Below are 25,686 nucleotides of genomic sequence, written 5' to 3'. Positions count from 1 at the left end.
ATGAGAATAATTATTGATTATTTAGTCATAAGTGAACCTCTTGTTAGAAGTAACAGACAGTGTTAAATATTTCTACTTTAAATAGTGCACCGTCAGTTGTTTTTTTTAAACATATGGAATAATTAATTTATTTGGAAAGAAAATAAAGGTCTTTTCTGAGATAACACCATTCTTGCTTAAGTTCAATTTGTAATTTAAATCAAAAACAAGCGCAATTAAAAGCTTTTGGTTCCATCACAGTAATATATTTTTGAACTCGTAAATTCGAAATTTCTAGAACTATTTTAAAAAATATGTCAATCTGTGAATTCATAAGTTTTTCTGATTCTTATTTTTAAGACTAAGTAAATAAATCAATAAATATGTTACGATTGCTAAAATATTAGAATAGCATGCAGCTATCCTTACATTGATAACAATATCAAAAATAATTTATGACACATAATCTAAAAAAACAACAAAATCCACGCGTCTTGTACGCATATATACACACATTTATAAAAATATATAAGTGTGTCGAACGACACGTCTACACATTCTCTCTTTCTCTCTCTCACTCATTCAGTCCCCTCGCGCTGCGCGTTAATTTAAGCTGCTGTTTGAGACACCGTCGCAGTCCTATAGCCACTTCATCGTAGATTTTAACGTACGTTTAACGTCGTCGTTACTGTTGAAGGCTTTACATTTACAAATACCATGGCTCCAAAGCAAAGGATGCGTATCGCCAACGAGAAGGCCACAAAGTTCATCACCCAGCGTGGAAATGTACCCAAGTCCTCGGTGAGTTGTACCAGCTGGCAATTTTCAGTGGTTTCCCCGACAATGAGTGTCATTTATAATTTCTACATTGTATAAAAAGTTTAACAGACAATACCATTAGAAAAGACTTCATTTTTAAAAGAAGTTGTTAGAGCTTTTTAAGCTTTGTTGTGCAGTAAATTAATGAATAGTTTTTATAGATAAATAATTTCGGAAGAGGTTATAACTTAGAGGCCCATCTGGAAAGTTGTTTTGATTTGATATTTGATAAATACAATGGGATTCACGACGGTTGGGGAAAAGTACTCAAGACATAACACTTGTATAAACAAATAACTGGTTTTTATTGTTCATTTTACAGAAAGCCCAAGAGGAGTCCTCACCAGTTGGTCCCTGGCTCCTTGCACTGTTTATCTTTGTTGTATGTGGTTCTGGTAAGCAATGTTTTGTTTCGTAATATAAAAACGGCATTATTTTATTAAGTAAATAGTGACTATTTTTAAATAAGTTTGAGAAATAATTTTGCATATATGTAATATGTATGATGTAGATATCATTTGTAATATTACTAAAGTTGATTGAATTTAAAATTTCAATGCAAAGGAATATTTAAGATATTTAAAACACTGTATTACTATTTTTTTAAATATAATATAGTAAACTATATAGTAAACAATCTCAAAGAAAATTATCAAATACATTTACTAATTTTAATATTTTCAGCCGTTTTCCAAATTATCCAGAGTATACGAATGGCATAAACTGTGACTATCTCTTTACCACAGCTCACCCCCAACTATAGCATCATTTATAACATCAATCTCAGAGGTTCGTCCATTCTTTTCTATAACATCGACTGATTTTCTACAAAACTGTGGGGACCGTTACACAATCTTGACCATAAATAACAAGGGAAGAAATGGAAAAATAAACATTCGTGGCCTTAAACTTAAGCTACGATAATGTCTGCTCTGATTTCTATGTATTTTTTTTGTCAATACTATGAAAAACCAGCATTTATACAAACATTTTAAGGTAAAGAAAAATGAGAACAAAATATCAACATAATGTAGGTTTAAATTTCTTTATCAGGAAATTTGAATCTTCATTGTTGTATGTTTAGTTGATTTATAGAAGGACAATTAAGAAGCATTGGATCCTAAGCTGGTTGTACTGATTATGTGTTTGATAATAATTTTAACTGTATATCCATAAATTGTCAAGGCTTACCTCTAGTTTTTTGTTATTTTTTGTCAATATCATTTTAACTGTTTCAAAATATTATTTTTCTGCTAATATCTGTATAGATTATGAATTGTATATAATCAATTAGAAAATGCAATCTTGTTATGATTAATTCTATAAGCATTCCATTCTGCAAATGCCAAAAAGTATGTTTTGTGCTGAATTACTTCTATGAATTTAGATGTCTGTGCAAGGAATATGTATAAATAAAGTACTTTGTCAATAAAATGTCTAGTTAAATTGATTTATTTAAAAAAATGTTTATAGTAATTTTTATAATGTATAAAATAAAATTAAAATGATCATCAATTTTTCTTCCTTCTTTAAATATCACTCTAAGTATACCTTGTTGTCTGAGAATATTTGCTTAGTTTGGTGTATTTTATTATAAAATATAATAATTGTGCTAAATATTACGGTTATAATTGAAGTAATGAACTGTAAGGTAAAAAAAGTATTATATTTTCTCACGTTGCAAAAATAATGTACACAATCGTTCTCCACAACTGAAGTTACTAGTAGTATAAACGTTTTTCATCATTTTTCAATGAATAAGTTATTACGGAGATTTTAGTGCGCATTAAATAAATGGTCGAGAATGAAGCAAATAAATCCGTTGATAAATCGGTTATTACGTATCATCATTAAGATACCAAATTACACGTGTAGTAATAACATAAATTATTGCAATGATAGTCGCATAATAACACAGTTCCGAATGGTACTTACTGATAAGTGTTGTGCTTTTCTATATTATTTTAAAAGTTTACGAAAATCTTGACGTAATGTACTGGGCGAAGTTTTGACTTTGTAATGTGTATCTTTAGCAGTTCCTATATATCTTTCTATTTGGTCATTAGTTGCAAGATGATAAGGAGTAATAAATTTGTGAGATTTAATGCTACTGACTTTGAGAAAATATTTAAATTCTTGTGAGTTGAACTGTTTTGCTATTGTTGCTGCATTAGTAGTAGAATTTGTAACATTACAAATTCTACTATTACATGTGAGGGTATGACGGCAGTAGTTAGCCAATTGTCCGGTAGTTTTCTGCAAACAAAATTACAGTGTTTTCAGCACGTTACTGTTTATCAGGCTGCATGGAGCTCCAGTATCCAATTCCATTTATAGATCTGGTCCATTCATTTGCTGGAAATGTTTTCAACTTTATTGAAATAATATATCACGTTAACATCTTGCACTGGAGGCTCATGATCAGCTTTTGATGAAGTTTCCTCCGACCTACCCAATCGAGAAATGTTATATATCCACAGCTGTAGCAAGAATATTGCTTTGATTGATTGGCTAAGTCATTTTGAGAATAGCTTAAGCTTGCTTCGATATTTTTGGCGTATTTGTGCGCTGCTGAAGTCGTACGAATTTCATCGTAAGTTTAAGTTTTCGGTGTATTTGGAATAGTCAAAAATTTCAGTGACCATGTGCTCTTGGGCTTGATATACGATGTTGTTCGACTAGTACATTGCTTACTTCGAGTGCCCATCGGAAACACTTACAATCTTCGACAGAGCCGCCCGATGAGTCGAATGTTTGAATCGTGAATAGAAGAGGTTCCTTCTGTCCCAGCAGCCTCAGATCCATTAGTTATAAATAGCAGCTGCAATATTTGTCGTGCGGACAATTGGGCACGATTTTATTACACATGCAAACCACTGTGCATAGTAATATGGCGTATATCAGTTCTCATGCTGTCACGGCGTACAATAGTAAAATTTGTGTGTATAATAAAATAGTGCAGAATTGCCCGCACGACCAATATTTGGTAGCGATGCTTTGAATGTATTTCTGAAAGTGCTCGTTGATTACTTACGCTGATGTAGTACAGATCCGTTTATCCGAATGATAAACGTAATTTTGCAATTGGGCTATCAACACGTGCTGACGTGCTACTGCTATACGTTTCGCTAATGCTGCTGAACAGATGTTTCTATTATAAAGTCAATCTTCGTGCAACGTTTCCGCAACATTTTCGCAATACTCTATGAAACGCTAACCAAATGTCGAAACAGTGATACGGCAAATTATTTTCTGCTCTATATAAAAATAATAAAGAATTCTCATAGATATGTAAAAATTGGATCAACGTTGCGTAAAATCTTGCAGAAATGTTATAAAAACGTTGCGCAAAGGCTGCCCTAGAGAAACAGCATTTGAGATATTGTCTCGACAATGCTTCAGCAACATTTTGCCACAAAGGCGTAGATTTTGTACGTTGATGCAATTGCTTTTGGAGCTTTTCTGTATGGTTGGCTGGAGAATTGTTTTCGAACCAATCGAAATTCGTTCGAAGCTGGGCTTATGCTTTCTAAAAGTATCGACGGAATATCGACTTGAGGGAACGCGTAAGAGAATAAAAGAATAATAAGTACGCGCAAGACACCCGTTTTACGCAGTTTCTCAACGGTCGATATATATTCAAAGAAAAGATACAGCAATCTCCACAGATAGAACTGTGCGACTGCTCGACGGCGAATTTCACGAGAAGCCATCGGGAGAAATGACGCCAGCTGCTCGGGCGTAATAACAGGAAAAGCTGCGTCTCTCGGTGGAAACTCTCCCCCATTATTGATTGTACGTGGATCTAGCAGCGCACGTAGCCCCGGTTTTTGGTGCGAGGGCGAGGGGAGTCACCGAAAACTCATGCGTGCGCGTTGCCGCTCGACGATAGATGCGAAAGTACAATTTCACGTTCGCTCGTAGCCACAACTCGGCGGTTGAATACTGAACCTTCAGCGAATACTTAGTTAGTATTCTTCAGTCTCGTGAAAAGGGGTGGCATACGATCGAAGTAAACTAACGTTATTCGTAACTTCAACCTTATTCGGCACATTTTGAGTTCATCAAAATTGTACGTTATGGATTCCGGTGCGAGTTCAGAAGGGAGTTCAAATGCGAGTTCAGTTACGAGTTCCAATGTTTCCATCTCAATGCCGGGTAAGAGTTTTGTTAGATTAAAACTACTGCCTTCAATTGTACTGATTCAATTTACTTTTTACATATTTTCTTTCTGGTGCACGTTCGAACGAAATATTTTTAAATGATCCAAATATAATTATACGGAATTAATTATAGACGAAACCAAGAATTGCATAAAGTTAGAAAAAAAGTATACTAAAAAGAGAACTTATTGTTTTTTGTAACAATAAAGAACAATTACGTAAGATATAGAAGATACAAACAGATATTAAATCTTTAGAAAGAAATTATAAAAATGATAGTAAAAAGTGAATTGTTACGTAATTTATATTGTACATTCTTCAGTAATAGACTTCTAGTAATGAAGACATTAGCCATTGAGATTGTTTTACGTGTTCAATATGTATGCCAACTCTGTGTACACGAGCTTCATGCTGTACTGCGTATTTTGGTATACATAAATAAAAAAAATGAAACGTTCGCACTGATTCGCAAAATCTTGTTACAGTGAGGCCATGCGTAAAAAGGGCTCTGAACCATTTGGAAAAATACGACACGCGTCGCGTCACCGATAGATACTGGTGCGGCTTCCTCGTTGTCATTTTCACAGGCTGGATAGTATCGTGCAATTATGGTAATAAATCATTGATTTTCCATCTCGTAGCCGATAACCCGGTAAAATCGTGTTCTGCACATTAGGTACTGGTCACGAAATGAGACGTTACAGTATTGTTTGTACCAACAGCAGCGAGGCGACGAACGCGTCTGACTTTCTGCGCCAGGACGCGCACGTAAAAAGGGAAGCCGCGGATGCGCGCAACGCGAAGGAGGACCCGAAGTCTTGCACACTGGGCGACGCCGCCGTAGATCTACTCACGTTCGATGTGTCCCGCTTGAACGCCAAACAGTAGCGTACTCTTCGACAGTCTCATCTTACGTGCGCGCCTAAACGTATTCGCATCGAGATTCACGGCTTTGATTTCAGGTGCATCTTCCTGCCGTTCGTGCACATGGGGTTCAGCGCGATGATCCTTACAGCCTCTTTCGGCGTCATCCACGATAAGAGAATGTTTCGCAAGCAGCCACTGGTCATCGGCGCCGTCTTCTCATTCGTAGCGTTGCTCGAGCACCTCTCGACTGTGCTCTATGCGCGCAGCTCCATCGCCTTTACATTGCTGTCCAGTGACGACAAGACCGCCTCCTGGATGTTACCGGAAACGATGTTCCTCATAATATGTCTCGCCGCCAAGTATTCAGGAGTTTCAGCCAGAAAAAGACGATTTGACGTGTAGCTTGCAGTCGTTCCTGAAATTCCTAACAAAGAAATCGAATATTCCAAGCGAAACATTAATTTGAATAACGTCTGTGATTCCAGGATGTGCAACTTCGTTGGATTCAGATTTAGCATAGCAGTGGGCATTCCAGTATTCGCGATGCTCCACTTGCTCGCATTTTACACGATGAGAACATTAGAAAATGCAGCCTGGGGCAGTGCGTCGTTCTACATGATCGGCGGAGGAAGCTGCTACCTGGCTCTCACTGTTTATTACTTCGGAGCGATGGTCGTGTCCTGCGCGACTCGCGTGTCAATCGACGCTAGGGCATCGAGATTCGTGACACTTTCGCGCGCGCTGTTCATCGTCGCTCGGTAGACGCCTCGTCGTTCGCTCGTCGCTTGCCGACGCGAGAGGCCGACTGAACGACGCCTGCTTCACAGGTACCATTTGGGGACGGCGTGCTACCACGCCACGCTGATATTGCCCAGGATGCACGCGACGTTGGCCATGAACGACCCCAAGTTGAAGGCACTGTTGACGACTTCGCTGCTCGGCAGATTCCTAATGACGCATCGCGACGTGCACGGCTTCTCGACTACCCTGACCGGCGTTTACGGAACCAATTACGCGAAAACTCTGAGGGAGTTGTTGCGCCTCTGGTCCACCGAGGTCATAGAAGTCGAGAATCATTACGTGAGTCGAACATTATCAACGTTTGTCTTTCAAAGAGACTGGCGAGCGCGATTCAGCAATCATCTGCATTTTTCAGCGTTACAGCGGCGTCACGGCGTTTTCTTTGCTATTCATACTGGCGACCAACAATGCGCTGCTTCTCATGCTCTGGATGTACGATCTGGACGATCCGCAGTTCTCGTTGGCGACGCGGGCCATGTACCTGAAAATCGGATTCATGTTCTTCCTGGCATTTCCATACTTGCAAGCCACCTTGGATGCTCACGCCTTTATGCGCTATCGAAGGCGAATTAGAGGCTGTAACGACGACTTATTCACCGAGCTAATGTATTTGAAATACTTCAAAGAATTTGACCTGCCGGATGAAGTCACGGATAGCGATGATAGCGGGGTGGGCAATGACAGTATAATGTAAAGCAAATGTAGAACTCGATGGCAAATCACTCGCATTCTATACAATCGGGATATCAAATGGTGCATTGCACAGTATACCGTGTTGGCATGGAATATTACATTAGCTAACTAGTGCTGGAACGTTCTATTCCGCGCGGCGTCTTCAAAATATAGGCATGAGTCGATAAGTCATTAGAAAATACAAGAGTTAAGGTCACAGTAGTTAACTGTTCAGCCAGATTCACTGATTGGCTTCGTTTCTGTCGTCGATTAAAAGGAACTTTTGCGTCCTTTTCTCTATGAAAAATTACGATTCTGACATAAAAGACCCGAAGGCGATGGAAATCAAAGTCGAAAGTCGACCTCTTACTCGATGAAAGTTCTTTCCCTATTATCGATCGCCATTACAGTCCGATTTTTCGCTCGATGGAAAAATCGCGAAGGAGTTTTCAACAACACGTGCGTGTCTGCCTGCTGGCCTAAATTCGTTAACACCCTTTGCCACTCTTTCATTACATTTTTTATGCTACATTGTTAAAATGACATCAAACAGATCGTTGGCTATTTACACTCGGCGAATGTTCGTCAATATCCTTTAATTTATAGCCTCATTTCTCATTTATCAGAAACACGTACGAATGAATTTCTCAAGTTCCGGCGAAAGTTCAACTGAAAGTACACCAAGAAGGAGATTAGAAAGTAAATAAATTATTATATGCGCAAACGTTTATATTACTATCAAGTTTATATCTCAAATCATTTTTAAATATATGAGTGCTATTTATTTATTAAAACTAGTCGCATATTTTATTTATATTAATATAAACGATACCACTGCAGCAACAATTGTCTCGGATGGTCAATTTTCTGAATTGAATGTAAACACTACTGTTACCTTTTAATCATATCCATTCATGTTGATTATAAGTTAATTGATTTACAGAAGAAGTATGCAAGCAAATGAATAATAATCAAACGATTTGCAGTTATTCTTTCATAACAGCGTGTTATTAGGTAACACTAATATTCACACGCAACATTTGCGATCAGCGACTCATCATGGAAGACGTTATCGAGATTACCAACAATAGACCGACTTTTCCTGACGCACTGTGAAGTTTACAGCTATTTGGGAACGCTCATCTTCATCATTACTACCAGTTATTTCGAATCTCTGACAGAACTATTGCGTTACTGGTCTAATAACTAATTGAAGAATCTAACTGTCTACGCGAATAGCTCTAGAACCTTTCAACGCCTATTTTTTAAATCACTAACATATACATAGTGAACGGAGAAATTTGTCCCTCCGACTCCGCTTTAGCGAATAAGCACGATATTGTGGAATGGAAAAGCTCAACGTTGTGCTACAGAACAAATTTTTAAAACTTACATTAAAAATTAATCAATCGACTCGTACTTTATTCGCGATATCGTGCTTACTCAGTGTAACAAATTCCTCCACTTACTGCGTATATTTTAGTGCGCGACAAACACTGTCGGGTTGGGACCGTCGTAACTTTTCAGAAATCTGGAGTGCTGTTAAAATGTAGAACACTATTTCTACTGTTCGATGCCTTTACATCTTATATCTTATTCGGTTTTTTGGTTCAACTCTAAATTATTATTATTATGGTGAAACTATGACATACCATATAGTCATTTATAATTGAATAGTATTCAATGATTTACTATTTGTTGAGACAGATTTAAAAACTATTTCTTAATTTTGATTTAGTAAACTAGACAAAACTTTTTATTATTTTTAACAAAAATTACAAAAAACAGTGTAAAAAGTAGTGACACGTTCGTCATGTATATTTCTTGTATATTTATTGTTCTTATATTTTCAAAAATGCAAAAGAAAATACTGATATTGTAAATTTATATAAATATAAAATTAGATGTAACTTTGCGATCACAGTCGAGCAAGGTTTCAGTTGATGACTCTTCAAATAATTATAAATTCTATTTAAGAAATTATTGTACGAATAAATAAAGTTCTTTACAAAATTATTCTCTTGAATATCTCGAATAAATATTTACATTCAGATTTATTTGTAAGTTAAACTAATCAAACACACTTTTTAAGCATAAATTATACGGCAGATACTGATAAATTGGTATTCACGGTTCCTTTCTTTAATTACTGAGCACTCAAAACAGAAACATTCAACAAAAATAATTTACGCAGAGCAAAATATTTACTAGTCCCCAGTATCCGACGTCTCCTGTGCGTTCCAGTACTTAAAGCGGAAACATCTAACAAAAATAATTTACGCAGAGCAAAATATTTACTACTCGTCAGTATCCGACGTATCCTGTGAGTTCCTCGAATCATTCAATAACGGCTTATAAAGTAACTCTGGTTCGTACGGAATATTCCTCTCGTTACCCGGCATCATCATAGGATTGACCTTTTCTCTAAAGCTGTGCGGCAAGAAATCCGCAGTAAATCGATAAAAATCAAACCTTGTTTTGATGATACCAAGTTTCGCCATAACCATCATAATTTCATCGAGCTCTTTTCTATAATTCTCAAATTTCTTACGCTTGGCAATTCTTGTCGCAAATTCCGACAACAGTAACACAAATTCCTCGGATTTGAGTCTCGTGCGCATGCCAAACTTCGGCTCCATCTTCTTCTTCAAATACCTGTATAGTTTATCAGTGGCCCAAGGTTTCGGTCGCGGTAACTGTGGTTGTTTGTATACTTTGCCATCGACGAGAAATGCTTTATGTATGGGTTTTTTGTTCTTACGTTTAAGCTCGGCTTCCTTTTGAGCTTGCCAGCGCTTAATTTTCGCATTGATTCGTTGCTTCTCAAGTTCACGTTTTTTACGGGCTTCTTCAGTAAGACGCATTTGAGCTTCAACCATCAGCTTTATAGCGTCAGTGTGCTGTTTCGCTTTTTCCCAGTCAATAGGAAGCATGTTTTTGTTGTTGATATAAGTTTTCTTAAAGCTTTCATGTTTTTTCAGAGACCTGTTTTGAAGAATTAATTTTTTATTAAAATAACAAGTACATAACGTACTCAAAATAAAAAAGACTTACTTGCTAACAACTGGCACCACCTTGTGTAATGAAAAATTCCCTTTGTCAGACATGTGATCTGTTAAATTCTTGATTAATGGACTATCACTAACTTCGCTCTCGTTAACTACATCTATATCTTCGTTCTCGTCAACCACATCTATATCATCGGTATTAACCACATCTACATCGTCGTCATTTTCAGTCACTGTGTTAGGCTGAGTCTTTGTAGCTTCAACAGTTGTAGCAGGTGGCGTACCTACTTCCGGGTCGGCTGATGTTCTAAACGAAAATAGCGTAATACGATCCACCGGTTTACCATGCGGATTGAGCGTTGACTGGGCTGGATTGGGCGTATGGAGCAAATCGTCGTAAGTGCTGTTTTGAGCAAATTTTGTAGATCGCAGCATCGTCGAAACTCGTTTTGTTAATTTTTTTGACAATATGGGTGGAGCAAATGGCGTGCTGGTTTCTTTTGGCAACTGAAAAAATCGAAACTGGGTTTTCTTCAGTTTTAAAACGGCGCAATAATTCGATTGAATTGTCATCACTAATGTAACGATAATTCAATCGTTTGCAAACTGTAATAAAAGTAAATTAATTACCGCTGAGTTTGGCGTTCCATCGCTAGAAGTTTCGACAAATCGATGAGTACTGGCTATATTTTGAGAATTACGTACCGACTTTTCTTTATTTGAACTAGTAATTGCCTCTGATTTATGTAAATTCGATCCCCTGCTTTCTTGATTTTTCTTGGAGTTATCAGGTAGAAAGTATCCAGAATTAGTAGATTGTATAATCTTATCGTATATTATCTTGGGTTTTTTCTTGACAGTTTCTGAAACTGATTTATTTGCCACAGCGTCGCGTATGATCGACTTGTTTAATGTGTTTAATGTTCTTGATGTTTGACTCTGTAAAGGGTAAATTAATTTGAATTAACTGTAGGATGTTTATATTAAATAAATTATAAATATGATATACCAATTCAATTTGATTTTCAGGAGCGTCCAAGGCATTTTCGAATACATTATCATCGTCGTTAGCTTTAGATTTTTGAAACAGTCGAGATCTCGTCCGCCTAATGTGTTGAGGAATAGTTGAAGTTTCATCCTCGCTCTCATCCGCCCTACTGTTATTTTTAGTATTCTCTAGCGAGGAAGATTTATTTTTCGAGACATTGGCGGATTGGTCGTTCTGAAACTTATCTATGATTTTTGGCGATCGTTGTGATAATCTTGGAGTTTCTTCTATCTCTTTTTCCTGGGAAAATATATTTTATAAGTAACTTATAACGACTTTTCTGCAAAAACTTTAAAATGTCATACTTTTGATTTTTCTTTCACTGATAAACTTTTATTAACAAAAATTTGATCGAAAGCATTTTCATCTTTGGATATATTTTTCTTTGGAAACAAACGCGATCTCGATTTACGTTTGGATAATTCTGCATTGGACAGATCTTCCTCGTATTTGTCGCCAGTCGAAATAGATTTGGATACTCTTGATTTATTAACTTTTACACTTGATTCGTTGAATTTTTTACTTGTATCAACCTAAAACATTTAATTTTTGTTAGTATCGATTATTCACTCTATGTTAATTAATAGTGAATAAATAATACATTTTTTTCCTTAGTTTGGCCATATGACATGTTAATCATGTCTCCATCTTCCGAAGTTTCAACACTGGATACCTGTAGTTCATCATTTTTATTAGTTTGTTTAAAATAACACAAGAATAAAGATATAGAATTGAGTATTTTTATTATCAATATAAAACCATTACCTCAGATTGTTTATTTTTGGAAAGCGTTTCATTGACCATATCCTCACTATCAGTCTCAATGTTTGAAACCTGTATTTCAGCACTCTTGCTCTTGTTGCTTTTGGCCTAATAATTAAAAATAAGTATACATTTTATTATTTTTTTTATCAGATTAGATCCCATTGAATTATACCTCTACTGTTTTGCTTCTAGTTAACGAAACTTTGTACATATCTTCATCAATATTTGACGATTCCGATAATGTTTGATTTTTAAAAGCATCCTTTTGTTTATCCGACTCATGTATCTCATTAGCCATCAATTTGTCTTTTGAAAACTGTGATAAATTTTTAACCGAGTCATTTTCATGTATTTTTGATTTTTTTTTGTTGGTACTATTTTGTTTATTCGAATTGGTACTCTCATTAGCCAACGATCTGTTCTTTAAAGACTGTGATGCATTTTTGGATAAATTTCTTCCTAGTGTTCTTGATTTATTTTTACTGGAATTTACACCTTCAGTCTGATTGGAATTTATCTCGTCAAATAAAAATCGTGATGTTGTCCTCCTGATGTTTTGCGGTATTGATGAGCTGTCGCTGTCATCATCATTGTCCCTCATCTTACTTTGTCCATTTGCTTTGGAAGTATTAACTGCTTCTGTCATTACAGTTTTACTTTTCTATAAATAATTATTAATCACTAATTTCAATCCATTAATAATAATTAATTTCATTGAGTCCACACACTTACGTGACTATCATTCATAGAATCCAACGCAGCATCAAAGGCACTCTTATTTTCTTTACTTTTATCTATGGCACTTTTGTTTTCTTGAGAAAACAAATGACGTTTATATTTTTTAACTTCAGGACTGCTAGAACTAGAATCTGTTAATTGATCTTCACTATGCTTTTTCTTCTTGGCACTGGATTTCTTAGTTGATTTAACAGGTGTTGCAGAATTGATTGGAGGTGTCACAAAATTTTTGTTTTTCAATCCTCTTAAAGATAACTGAGAATTTGTTTTATCTTTACTTTTATTAACAGATTGATCTTGGAGTTTTTCAACTGATTTTTTTTCATGAGATACATTAACAGTTTTTTCCATCATACTTCTTGTTATTCTCTTTTGCTTTTCAGGTGAAGCAAATTCTTCATTGATTTCAGACATAGGAATAGATCTGAAACTTTCCATGTTTGTTTCGATTCTTTCTGAAGCACTGTCACTTTCCAAAGCTTTATCAAAATTGTTAGTGTTATTTTTTATATGTCTAGTAAATTTTGGTCTTAACTTTCTGATGGTCCTTGAGTCATCACGGGTTAACTCACTCTCGTTTCCTTCCATTATTTGATTATATGTCAAATTTTTTGTATGAGAGTCTGTTGTTTTTTCCAGAGCTTTCATAAAAGCATTACTTTTGTTACTTTTGTTGCTTTGTTTCCTAATATATCTGAGATTTGCTCTTTTCTTTTGGAATTCATGTTCGCTCTCTGATTCTGTTACTGATGATCTGTGATTACTATCTAATAGCCATGTTAATAAATTAGATATAAATTATAAATGAATTAAAAAAATCTTAATTAATATATTAAATTACCTTCATATTGCTGACTCTTTTTCTTTTTGACAGCTTCCTCCAGCAGTTTAGAACTCTCTGACTGTGTCAAATTTTCAAACCAGTTCTCAGGCAGTTGGGATGTATGGATAGTTGAATCTGGATCTAATACAGCTTTTGTATTTTTTGACATATATAGAGATGTTGAAGGTCGAACAGCTGTTCTATCATACCATAGAGGATCATCTGTTAAATTAAAATAAATATCCATGATGTAATACATAATTTCCATCAATAAAATTTCATTTGTATCATGCTTTTGATGAAATTAATTACAATCAATGTTCAAATAATAGAAAGCTTTAAATTTATTACTTACTGAATATTAGCACATCAAATTACAAGTAATGATAATGAATTTTAATTGTCAACTATAATACATACCGTTATCGTAAATATTTGTGTCCTCGTTGAGAAAACCCGAGACATTGCTTTTCCTAGCAGACAGCCGTCGATTTCTGCTTCTTCTCTGAGCCATTTTTTTCAAAAACTAGTTTGCTACCATTTATTTATACAAAAACTTTGACGATCGTCTAATTTATTACTAACCTATCTACTAGGATACCGTTTCGGAGGGAATTTCAGGAGACAACGGATAATTTGAAATCAAACAAAAACAATGCGGAGCTGATGCCATCTTACCGTTGCAGGTTAAAGTTTGCGGCAAATTTGGAAACCCCCCTTACTCCAGCCGTCAAAGTGTAATAGACAGTGAAAAAAAAAATACCATTCGAAATATCTCTAATTGAACCCTCCAAAAATGCTCATTATTTTAATTGACCCCTTCAGTTTTCCCAAAAAAAATTAAAAACTATAATAATTTTTTCGTTTTTTAAAACTGCGATATCTTTAGTAATACTTAATATTTTTGCAAAGAAACAAGGCACAAAAATTGAACCCTTGCTCGTTTTAATTGCACCCCTCTTACTTTTTCAAAATTATTAATATATTTGTTAAAAACAACAATCTAATTTTATTGTATGTTCTTTCCAAATAACCCAATAACCCATCTATTTGGAAAGAACATACAATAAAATTAGATTGTTGTTTTTAACAATTAATAATTTTGAAAAAGTAAGAGGAGTGCAATTAAAACGAGCAAGGCTTCAATTTTTGTGCCTTGTTTCTTTGCAAAAATATTAAGTATTACTAAAGATATCGCAGTTCTAAAAAACGAAAAAATTATCATAGTTTTTAATTTTTTTCGGGAAAACTGAAGGGGTTCAATTAAAATAATGAGCATTTTAAAAGTTTCAATTAGAGATATTTCGAATGGTATTTTTTTTCACTGTCCATTACACTTTGCAAGCTAGGATAAGAGGGGTAATTTGGAATGGCGAAATGTTACCGACTGAGCAGAAAAAAGTTTTTCTAGATTTTCATTTTAAACAAATGAATACTGATTTATACCTACAAAAGTTTGTAAAAATATATTAATTATATGTATACATAAACAATATGCGTTCAACTCTTACTTTTAAAAAATTAAAATGTCGTGAGCGTATAAAATTTTATATCATATATTTTCAGTAATATTAATTATCATTTCGACGCAATACAATGGTAGCTATTTCAATAATTAGATATTTTAAAAATCAGAAATATTTATAAGAAATATTTATTAAAAAATTGTACATAAACTTATTAAATATTTATGATCTAATAGTTATAAAGTGTTAATTTTGTTGTATAGTTATATACAAATTTCAACATTTTTGTAAAAAAAAGTTGCAAATTTTTTCAAAATAAAACAATAATATTTATTTCATTGTCATTTCACATTAATTGTTACAAATAGATTTCTTATTAAAAAAGATACATCAAATAAAAACTTCATTTCAACTTCTTCCGTTAAAAAGTAAAAGTGGGTACCTGGGTACCCGGGTGCGCAATAACGTGGCTAAAGTTGGGTACGCACATAAGGGTTAAAATCTAAATTGCTTCGTTGACTTGATCACACGTCGGAATACACATACACACTCGCACGAACTATAGACGTCATAAAAATGTGTTAAATCTTTTTATTATTGTATGTTAAATCTTAATAATTTAACATTCAATAATTAAAGTGTTAAATCTTATTTTATTGAAAAAGTTAAATTTTTCAATAAAAATTATGTAATGCACACGGTAATTTTGTGGGACGGATAACAAAGAAAATTAAAGCTTTACTTTAAGAAGAAATCTTATTTATTAAGATGATTTTTGCATGGAAATTAAAAAAACTTTAATTTTCATTGTTATACTACCATTTTGTTTCTTTAAGTAGTAGTATTATGTAATAAAGTACAATTGTGGCTTACCGCAGGCTTACTATGATCGAAAATATATGTACACTGTTTATGGTTAAATAATGAATAAAAATAAACTTTGTTTTCAAACTAACACGTGTGATGCCTATCGTATTTGTTACGCTATCATGAATGAGGGTTTCATATTTCCTCTTGTATTTAATCGTAAATTAAAATCTATATACACAAATAATATTTCGCTTATAATATATTATTATACAGATATCTGTCTTAAAACCTTACACTTATATTTAATAAATTTGTTTACTCTCTATCATGATCTATTCAAGTTTAATTTCTACAAACGGTGTATAAACATAAATTTAAAATATCTTCGTTGCTCAGGTAATGCAAAAGTCTTCGAATACAAAGACTGGGAAGTAATACAAGTGATAATTCTGATAAATAATCATAAGCTGACTTTTCAATATAATGCCTAATTAGTGATTTAGCTATATGCCCTTCTATCATATATTTGTAGATATCAAACTTGCTTGATAATCTAAGGTTGTGAATATTAATATTTCTTGTATATTGATAAATATCACGAGGATTTTTTATCATTATATCATAAAGAGTTGTTTCTCCTACTAATTTTGTGGTTTTCATGCAATCTATTTCTTTTTCTAGTTTTTTTAGGTAACTATCAGAAATACTATGAATTGATTTTGTTCTCCTTCGTATTTGTTTAAACAATTTTACAGTTTCTTTCTCAATATAAAAACCTGCGATGACATTATACTCAAATAATTCTTTAACATATTCCCTTGCTCTTCTTGTTTCATTGATAATCCATCCAGATTTTAGAGGCATAATATCTCTATTAAACACATACTCAAAATGCTTTGAAGAGCCATAAGCCACCAGTTTTCTAAACTTGTTTTCAAAACTATCATTTCTAAAATAACTGTCAGAAAAAGAGAAATTTCCACATTCACAATTTTCTACATCATGTATAAGGAATTTCATAATTGTCAAATTGTCCTTCAAAGATAATTTAAATTCTTTAACCAAAAGCATCTCCATAATATTTACCACATTATAGACTTGTTCAAGTTTTAGCATTTCATATGGATAACAAAAGCAGTATTCATCATTTTCTATGAAATTCAAACAGCTCAAGTTTGCACCATGATCTAAGAGAAATTTTACAATATTAGCATTCATCAAAGACACTGCTAATTGCAATGCAGTTTCACCAAATACATTTTTGGCATTGATGTTTACTGGTTTCTTGGTACTAAAAATAATTTCAAGTATTTTTACAAGTAACATTGGATCAGAAGTGTAACTCATGTAGTCATCAGGTTCTAGGTATTTTGAACACATTAACATTTTAATAAAACGATGTAAAACTGTATCACCATCACTGTTGTTGATTGTAACATCAGCACCTCTTTCTATAATTAACTTTAATTTTTCTACTTCTTCGGCAAATGGTACATATCGTGGCCAAAGTTGATTAACAACAGTAAAAGATTCTGGAAAAATAGAAAGAAGAGGTGTATTTCCATGTTTGTCTCTTTGATTAACATCAAGTCCGGCATCCAGAAGAACTTTCATAAGTTCAACATTTTTATAAATTTGGTCGGGATTATTTCGATCATAAGGAAAAGCAGAGGTAGAACATGCTATATGAAGGGATGTTCTACCTAGAGAATCTGTTGCAGTTATATCTGCCCCATTTTCCAACAACAACTTTGCACTTGCTGAAGGAGCTGTAAAGCCACGTGCAGACACCATGTGCAAAGGTGTTATTCCATATATTGTATTATTTTTTGTATCAGTTTCTACAAAATATGCATTAACATTAGCACCATCTCTTATACATTTTTGTATTAGATATTCATTCCCTGCCCAACATCCCACATGTAAATGAGTTAATCCATAGCAATCAGTGGAATTTATATGACCAGTATATATGCTATATACAATCAATTCCACAATATCTCTGGCATTATAATAATAAGCCAAGTGAATAGCTGTCTGTTCTTTTTCTTCTATCAATACTTCATCTATAGACAATGTCCTTCCCCATGGGAAAGATATTAATGCAGCACGGTTGTTTTCTTTTATTATGTCAATAATCATTGACTTCACTTTTTCTTTGTCATCTGGCCTATCACTACAAATAATTTCTTTCAATTCTTTTTTGGTATACAATACATTTCCAATCTTCACACGGGAATATTTATAATAACTGTCATTATTGTACAAACAATAAAAGTCTGAATTAGATATATCTGATGCTGCAGAATCATAAGAATCACTATCACCCATGGTTATACTGCGTAATATATATAATAAAGATTTGTATTACTTTACATGTGACTGCTTATTTGAGTAAAAACGTTTTGTTTGGTAAATAATAACTGTCAATTTTAGAAAAGAAATGTCTATAGTATTCAATATGCACTTTTACGAAAGTCCGACTCTGCATAAACGAAAGATTGATTTATTACATTATTATGCAGTTACACAATTTAATGTTTGATTTTAACCTGCTATAGGACTTTAACGACTACACTCATTGATTTTTAAATCATACGCAGAATGAAAACAGAAAATTATAAGCAGAAGATAATCACTACCGATTTTGAGATTTCAAAACCCACTCGAGGTTGGTGTTCATATAAAACAATTATTTGTTAGTACTATTTATGACCTATTGAAATAATAAATATATACACCGCGACTAGAAAATATTATTGTTGTTATAATATAAAAATAACTGATCAAAAGATATTAGCGACGCCTGCGCAGTACGTCATTGATTAATTCGATTTAAGATCGATGTTTTCAGTTTTTGATGGTTGTACCGATTTTAATGGACACAATTATAAGTTAGCTGAAAGATTTTCTGGAAGATGTAGCCAATGCATTGTTAAGAGATCTTAAAGAAATTCATAAATGCCCAATCGCGATGTCATATCGAATTCGGATCCCGTAATTTCGAATGTAGAGTTTAATAAAATAAGAACCGACAGATGCGCTCCAGGCGTGCTTGACATTTCTATACTGATTTTGACCTTCGCGCGGACGTTTGCCGTCCGCTGATAATTGAACAATCTAAATCGCTATGAGAAGTATACATTTAAGGATCTATATTGCACATTTAACTAGCGATCATATTTATTTCATAATTGTGTATATTCTATTTATTATCTTTCATGAAGACTGTACAACAGGTATCGATTGTAACAGATCAGAGAAAACAGCTTCTCGGGCGCTTCACTGCAGTCTCACTACGGGGTTAGGCGATTCTGTCACAAAACTTCCAGCAGTTTTACAAAATTCGTTCCCGCTTTATGAAAATTGTGAGGTCTGAAGTCAATTGCTGGAAGCTTTTTGACAGAATCGCCCAACCCTGTCTGACTAACTGTCAACACGCCTATACTATGATATTCGCTTTACCACTGTGTATAAACATCAGTACTAGGTTGAGTTTTACCGTACCTGTGTCAACCAATCGCGTGCACGAAAGCAGTATCTTGATTGGCATCTATACGAGTATAGATTATATGTATAGTTGATTACATTGACACGCAGTGCCAAACGAACGGAAATCGCACGAAGTCATTAGCGAATCGCAATCATTGATTGAAAATTATAGATTTCCCTGTGCTGGAGTTTCACGAGCTTGTACAATCCACGCGTGATTCTTACAATTGGAACTAATTAAATCTTTTGTTTCGACAAACTATTGTGGTACCCTTTAATTCATATTTGTTTACGCTGGTTCTCTTCATCTATTCTGGTGCGCTGCTATTTCTGCTGTTACAAAGTAGTAATTTACGTTTTTGCCCAGTAGTATTAATAATAGCAAATTTCTCCTTCGTATTGCCGAATTCAATGTTTAAAACAATGATGAAGAAATAGCTTTGCTATGATAATTACATATGCTATTCTATTTATTCTTTCCACATATCATAACTCGATAATGTTGTAAGATATAAAAACACTGACATTCACTTGTGACAGTTTAAAATAATTCATCATTCCGCATACTTCTATGATCGCAAATATATCTCGAATATTCGTTAACGCTATACTAGCATGTATAAACATTTTTAATCATTTTGCTGCGATACAATGATTCTGTCGGTTAGATCGTACAAATTTTCGGTTAAAGTAATTCGGTGAAAATAGTCTTATTAGCTTCCTGAAATCGAATTACATCAAAAACAGTGTCGAGCCAATTCAAGAGTATTAAAGATAAAAAATAGCCTATAATATACGCAACCCACGTTCCCGTAGGAAAACGAGGATCAATGATAGCTCCGTGAATCCATAAAAAAATAAACATTAAATTATTAGTCATCATCAGGATTATGAAGAAATACTTGTGTAAGTGCTTGAATATCTGAAAAAAAAAGAATTCAAGATCAGTCGTGAAGACGAAGACATCAAGCCGAAGCGTGTGTGCAGCTCACTTGGAAGTTGTGCAATTTATCGGGGTGTTTGACGAAAAATCGCCAAGTCTCTCGGATCGACTCGGAGTGATTGTATCCACGCGCGCCGCTCACAGTCGTAGAAAGGTTGTAGATGTGCCAGTGCGTCAAGTAAAATCTGCGAGCCGCCGAGAGCTGCAAGCGTTCTATGGATGCCTGCTCGTTCACCACGATCGTCGCGTGTATTCGGGGAAATATTAGAGTCGCGCGGTAGCACGCGGTTCCCAAGTGGTACCTGCAAAATCAATGCCGATTTGCATCTTTACCGGGCGTGACACGAGCGCGATACGAGCGCGACAAAGTGCAGCTTACCGGCAGACGAGGTACAGCGCTTTAAAAGCATTTCTGCCTAGCGTGTTTCCCGTGAGCGTGAGGTCAACTAAGCAAGACAACACCATCTTAAGGAAATGGTAAATCGCGAGCAAGCCGTAACAGACTAGCGACGTGGCGACTACGCAAGACCATCGGTTGACCCACTCTAATTTGTAAGCTGACTCGAAAATCGTTTCGTATAAAATAAGCGTTATAACCAGCCAAATTAAGGGATAGATGAAATTCAGAAATTGCACTCTGAAATGAAATTTGTCAAATGACATCGGAAGCTTTGCGAGTCTCGGGCATTAAAAGTATCGTACTTTGGACGTTCGAACGTGTCGACCGCGCGGCTCTGGTCGTCCCTGGCTCGTTTGGGCATGTCGACCGCACGGCTCTGGTTGTCCCTGGCTCGTTCGGGCGTGTCGACCGCGCGGCCCCGGTCGTCCCTGGCTCGTCCAGGCCACGATACTGATACCCTCGTACACAAAATTGTTAATAATACGATTTCAGGCATTATCCAGAGCAACAGTTGATCTTTGAAGGTTACTCTTGAGTTAGGATGTAGCGTCATGTAATTCACCAATATCATAAAGCGGCTGAGGAAAATCATCGAAAACAGGACGTAGATGGACATTGCTATTTCGAATACTATTTCACTATTCGCCTGCATCGAAGCGACAGCGTAAACGATTATACAAGCGCAAACCAGTACGTTCGCCCATATCGCGATCAAAACGCTGGAAATTATACGCGAAAGTTAGACGTGCTTTCAAATTAATTGGTTAGCTTTACGCAGTTGTGCTTGAATCACCTTCTGCCATGGTTGCCATTCCAAAGATCACGGCCACATATAATCTGATAGTCGTGCCAGTCGGTCCAGACACCATTGATGTATATCAAAAGACGCTGCCTGACTGATTGTGTGACAGGTACGGTATTGCAGTCGGTTTCATTTCGAACAAATCTAGACGTTCCATTCGCCGCTCTGCCGTCATCAGGAATAATTTTGCAGTCAGATTCGCGATAGCTCACTATCGCGTATACAGACAGCGCGTTAAATGATTATTGGACGATTAGTATAGTATAGTGTTTAAGCTCATTGATGGCTTACCTCGAGGTCCGGCCACTATCCAAATGACGACAGCGACGACGATTAAAATGCTCCAATATCTATCGGTGGTACTTCTCTCAGTACCTGCGAATAATGTTATTGTCAATTGTGACTTCCTTACGAATTAGCAAAAGCAGTCAGCTGCACATCCTCGATGGATGTAACGAAAGAAGATGTATATACTCACTCCTCACGGTTACCGTAGCCATGGTCAGCGTTGGACTGTACGAAACGCACTGTACTGTTGGACACGCACGAACAACGGCAGATATCGCATATGCGCGACTATGGGGAGAGAGCAGGCAGCTGCGTTTCTGTGAAATTTCAGCGTCCGCTATTGATCGGCTAGGGCACAGCTCCCCTTTTTTTCCGTCCTAGGACATAGTTTTCCGAAGCACGCGCGTGTGCGCGCGTCAGTGATCGATGACGCAGGCTGAGCAGCACGCTATGTGCAATTACCGAGGGTTTTCTCTCGGGAAAATTATCATGGGATTTCACGCGCGCAACGCAGCGCGCAGCCGGGAATACGTCGGACTTTGCTGATATTTGACATCGTATATTCGGCCAAACATTTGATTATTCTACCGAACGTTTTATCGGTATATCAAATTGCTAATACGTACAACAATATGTCAATGAAAAGGCCTTTGAAAAATTAAGAGCCCCAAAAATACTCGCAATAATTTGCAAAAGATATGCATGCACGTACACGCTATGTGTAACGGCGAGTAAACATTTCCAGTTCATCCAGGATAGCGAATAAATGAAGATAGCACAGTAATACGTATGCACGCTGTTTCTTTATTGTCAAAAAAAATACAAGTTTTTAATATAAAATGGGCAGACGACATGACGAGGACACAACTAATTCGTAAATGAAAAATTCGCCTTTCCCGTGAAATCCCCGTCGATGACGCGAGCAAGTCAATAAAAGATTGTCCAGAAAAAGAGCGCAACTGCTTATCGAGACTCGACGACAATAATACGTAGGTCGAGCGAATCGCAAGTAATCTCGTCAGTTCCGCTTGTAAAAGTCGCAACTAGAACTCGACTTCCTCCTCTTTATTGACGAGCAGCCAAATCGTGTCCGCAGCCGCGTCGTGAGCTCTCATGAATATGTAGTTGAAAAACATCACCGTGAGGTACATCATCCACGTGCCCATCGCGAAGAGAGGCCCGAATACGACGCCGTGGATGCACAGCAGCGTAAACGACAGATTGTTCATGCCTATCATGAGCGCCAGAAAACTTGCGCAGATTGCCCCGAAATGCTGAAAAGCGTCGAAACGGTCAGATCGCTTAGGTTTCGCGAAGCGAATGGCGATCCTCGGCACTCACTTGGCAACGTCTCGCTATCGGCGCATCGTCACTGAAAAGCCGCAGCAGCTCCCTGATCGACGACGAATGATTGCGCCCGTGCACAGCGGTCGAAACCGCCGATATGCCGTGAACGTTGAAGTGCGACACGCAAAGTCTGTGAGCTGCCATGGACACCGGCAGCTTGCCGAATGCAGGCGCGTTCATCGTCAGCACGGTGGTACGCACTCTGGGGAATACGAGGGTCGCGTGGTAACAGGCCGTTCCGAAATGATACCTGAAAGCTCAGCAATCGCTGACGAGCGCGTCGCGTTGGTTGGCTCGCTCTCGATGAAATACGCACCGGCCGACAACGCCAATCGCTCGTGCCAGATCTTTCAGGCTGGCTTTCCGACTCTCGAACGAGATGCTGGTCGCGCAAGATATCACCATCAGTCCGAAGTGGTAGAAGGTAAGGCCTACGTAGCAGCTCAGTCCGGCGATCATGTAAAAGGCTGGGTTGTCCCAGCCTAACGCGTAGCCGCGCGCTGCTGTCAGCAACATCAAGACTTCCAGAGACACGAAGAGGGTAACGCCAACCACACTGACGTATCCCATGAACATCTGAAAACTGTCATAAAAGTTTTACGGTTTCGATTCTTATCAAAAATATTGCACTCGCTCTCGACATAACGTCGTCATACTTTATTTTCTCATTGACGTGGGCATCCCTGCCTCTGGAATTTCTCTCGAGCGACGGCTTTATTAGCAAAACTACAATAACTATCAGTTCTGGTATCAGCCAATAATTGATCTTTGTGTCGAAGAAGATCAAGTTCATCAGCTGCAAGCGGCTTGGAAAGTACATGAGGAAGCGGTAATAGAAGAGAAAGCACACTAGAGGTCTGGCGAAGTAGCGCATTTGCTTGCTGGACATGCGAGCCGAGAGGATCGAAGTAAATCCGTAAAGGATCAAGCCGGCGGAGAGCAATAGGTTGATGAATAGTACGATCGACCCGCTAAACATGACATCGTATCGGATGCATTAAAATTATCGATTGCCTCCGTGCAGTCGAACGCCTAATCGTTATACCTCCTGTTGTAATGCGCCTTCAAGTAGCCGACGTTAAACGTAACGGCATCGAAAATCCAAGATTTGCCCCAGTAAGATACGCTAAACTCGGATTCATCTGGTAGAACGTAGCCGAGTTCTGGAAGTTCCTGCAACGCGTTGTCGGACTGGATATGGCGATCCTTTCTGTCGTGGACGACTGTTGAGTAGCAAAACAATTGATCGTTAAATGTGATCGGCAGACGGCAAATTCGCGCTACGGGTCTGTAAAAATAGATTTCTCACGGAGCCAGCACGCCAGCCAGAGAATGAAAAACACCACGAAATAGATGATCCAACGTTGGTCGGTGGCGCACCGATTACGGCGAGTGCCATATTTCCGAGGCTGTATGGCAGTGTCGTTCGCTTCGCCTGAGAACCACAACGAAATATAGATCCCATTGTCATCGGCGCGCGCGTAACCGCTCCGTATGACGTAACAATTGTTGCAGATCGGCCGCGGGCAACGCGGCACCAAGGTCTGTATACTCACTCTCTGCGGTCGCCGCTCTCATGATGCAATCCGCAAGTGACGATGCGCGATCGACGATCCCGACCAAATGAACGCGACGAGCGTCTGCCGGACAAGGCGCGCGGCTTCGCCCCGTGGAAATTCTGGCGGCACTATTGATCGCGGATGGATTCGGCGTGATCCTGCGCCCCAGTCATTGGTCGAAAAAGAGAGGCTCGAAAACTCGTCTGCGCGCGCGCACGCTGGAGTTCGAGCGACGACGGTACACTCCATATTTCGCTGCATTTTTCATTACCGTATACAAAGATACATCATTTCAACATTGAACTTTCGAATTCAGCTAATCTAGTTCAAAATAATTGTTATTATGTATCGATGAGGAACAAAATTCATTCGTAATCTTTTGCAAACCAGGGATCGAACGTAATGTTCATACATATTGCAGCTTGGAGGAAAAGTACTTCGTTATGTCACTTATTTTACTATAATATCGAATAAATATAAAAGCATCGTTATTGGATTTTCCGACAAAAAGTTTTGTGCTTGTCTACAAACAATAAGCATCATTGTCACAAAATAATCCGAATTTTCATGACATTTCTTTAGTAAAGTAATCAAATTGTATCTAATTATCAGCATTGATTCTAAAAAGAATAAAAGGATATTGTTTAACAGCATCGTAGTATTTTAAAAATATTTTTTCATTCAACTAAAAATATATATAGATATGCAGAAGCAACTTTCGTCCTCTTTATTAAATTTAGTACTGATAATAAACTGCAGACTTTATTTATTTTCAAAATTAGACTATGTAAATATACTCACTGTAGCTGAGTTGACCATGCTCTTCATTTCGATGAATGGAATTGGTAAAACGCTTTAGATTTAATACACGATAATTAATTTTTAAGTGTAACGAA

At 36.6% G+C, this 25,686-nt stretch overlaps 4 protein-coding genes across 6 annotated transcripts; 1 reads left to right on the top strand and 3 right to left on the bottom strand.

Annotated features, from left to right (window-relative positions):
• Positions 1-696: 696 nt before the first annotated feature.
• On the top strand, positions 697-7,911 carry LOC131663089 (uncharacterized). Its single transcript, XM_058933184.1, has 8 exons — positions 697-780; positions 1,121-1,193; positions 5,447-5,572; positions 5,638-5,845; positions 5,924-6,226; positions 6,314-6,586; positions 6,656-6,908; positions 6,985-7,911. Exons 1-8 carry the CDS (start codon positions 697-699, stop codon positions 7,321-7,323), a joined length of 1,659 nt encoding a protein of 552 aa, XP_058789167.1. The 3' UTR covers positions 7,324-7,911.
• Positions 7,912-9,075: 1,164 nt separating this feature from the next.
• LOC131663067 (uro-adherence factor A-like) lies at positions 9,076-14,292 on the bottom strand. Its single transcript, XM_058933150.1, has 11 exons — positions 14,104-14,292; positions 13,702-13,905; positions 12,855-13,627; positions 12,295-12,783; positions 12,123-12,227; positions 11,959-12,030; positions 11,663-11,890; positions 11,319-11,597; positions 10,940-11,248; positions 10,356-10,816; positions 9,076-10,286 (listed from the first exon to the last, which is right to left on the bottom strand). The coding sequence occupies exons 1-11, from the start codon at positions 14,195-14,197 to the stop codon at positions 9,599-9,601; spliced, it is 3,702 nt and encodes a 1,233-aa protein (XP_058789133.1). The 5' UTR covers positions 14,198-14,292; the 3' UTR covers positions 9,076-9,598.
• A 4,885-nt stretch (positions 14,293-19,177) lies between these two features.
• Positions 19,178-21,179, bottom strand: LOC131663196 (uncharacterized). The gene is made up of 4 exons (XM_058933410.1): positions 21,097-21,179; positions 20,774-21,031; positions 20,444-20,696; positions 19,178-20,373 (listed from the first exon to the last, which is right to left on the bottom strand). Exons 1-4 carry the CDS (start codon positions 21,153-21,155, stop codon positions 20,137-20,139), a joined length of 807 nt encoding a protein of 268 aa, XP_058789393.1. The 5' UTR covers positions 21,156-21,179; the 3' UTR covers positions 19,178-20,136.
• Positions 21,180-22,688: 1,509 nt separating this feature from the next.
• LOC131663190 (uncharacterized) lies at positions 22,689-24,998 on the bottom strand. Of its 3 annotated transcripts, none has more exons than XM_058933397.1 (7): positions 24,788-24,998; positions 24,541-24,666; positions 24,277-24,454; positions 23,888-24,202; positions 23,548-23,814; positions 23,226-23,481; positions 22,689-23,158 (listed from the first exon to the last, which is right to left on the bottom strand). In XM_058933397.1, the coding sequence occupies exons 1-7, from the start codon at positions 24,807-24,809 to the stop codon at positions 22,928-22,930; spliced, it is 1,395 nt and encodes a 464-aa protein (XP_058789380.1). In that variant the 5' UTR covers positions 24,810-24,998; the 3' UTR covers positions 22,689-22,927. The 3 variants fall into 3 exon arrangements, with proteins under 3 accessions (XP_058789380.1, XP_058789381.1, XP_058789382.1); XM_058933398.1 differs by having other exon boundaries at positions 23,226-23,433; XM_058933399.1 differs by lacking the exon at positions 23,888-24,202.
• Positions 24,999-25,686: the final 688 nt, after the last annotated feature.

This window comes from Phymastichus coffea, unplaced genomic scaffold, assembly GCF_024137745.1.
Source record: "Phymastichus coffea isolate CEN01 unplaced genomic scaffold, Cenicafe_Pcof_1.1 PCOF00031, whole genome shotgun sequence".
NCBI classification, from domain to species: Eukaryota; Metazoa; Arthropoda; class Insecta; order Hymenoptera; family Eulophidae; genus Phymastichus; species Phymastichus coffea.
The sequence above is the reverse complement of the archived record's forward strand: the minus strand, read 5'-3'. Positions and strand labels throughout refer to the sequence as shown.

What these genes read in the sequence shown, in the direction of transcription:
- LOC131663089 (XM_058933184.1), top strand. Translation starts at nt 697, where the DNA reads ATGGCTCCAAAGCAAAGGATGCGTATCGCCAACGAGAAGGCCACAAAG. An exon ending in GAAATGTACCCAAGTCCTCG is followed by an intron (nt 781 to 1,120) that starts GTGAGTTGTACC and finishes TTCATTTTACAG; the next exon opens with AAAGCCCAAGAGGAGTCCTC. An exon ending in CTTTGTTGTATGTGGTTCTG is followed by an intron (nt 1,194 to 5,446) that starts GTAAGCAATGTT and finishes ATCTTGTTACAG; the next exon opens with TGAGGCCATGCGTAAAAAGG.
- LOC131663067 (XM_058933150.1), bottom strand. Translation starts at nt 14,197, where the DNA reads ATGGCTCAGAGAAGAAGCAGAAATCGACGGCTGTCTGCTAGGAAAAGC. An exon ending in CTAGAAGCAAAACAGTAGAG is followed by an intron (nt 12,228 to 12,294) that starts GTATAATTCAAT and finishes TTTAATTATTAG; the next exon opens with GCCAAAAGCAACAAGAGCAA. An exon ending in CTGAAAATCAAATTGAATTG is followed by an intron (nt 11,249 to 11,318) that starts GTATATCATATT and finishes TACCCTTTACAG; the next exon opens with AGTCAAACATCAAGAACATT.
- LOC131663196 (XM_058933410.1), bottom strand. Translation starts at nt 21,155, where the DNA reads ATGCCCAAACGAGCCAGGGACGACCAGAGCCGCGCGGTCGACACGTTC. An exon ending in GACACGTTCGAACGTCCAAA is followed by an intron (nt 21,032 to 21,096) that starts GTACGATACTTT and finishes ATTTCATTTCAG; the next exon opens with AGTGCAATTTCTGAATTTCA. An exon ending in GCGCTGTACCTCGTCTGCCG is followed by an intron (nt 20,697 to 20,773) that starts GTAAGCTGCACT and finishes TTGATTTTGCAG; the next exon opens with GTACCACTTGGGAACCGCGT.
- LOC131663190 (XM_058933397.1), bottom strand. Translation starts at nt 24,809, where the DNA reads ATGAGAGCGGCGACCGCAGAGA. An exon ending in GAGAGCGGCGACCGCAGAGA is followed by an intron (nt 24,667 to 24,787) that starts GTGAGTATACAG and finishes TGTGGTTCTCAG; the next exon opens with GCGAAGCGAACGACACTGCC. An exon ending in GCGATTGGCGTTGTCGGCCG is followed by an intron (nt 23,482 to 23,547) that starts GTGCGTATTTCA and finishes CTGAGCTTTCAG; the next exon opens with GTATCATTTCGGAACGGCCT.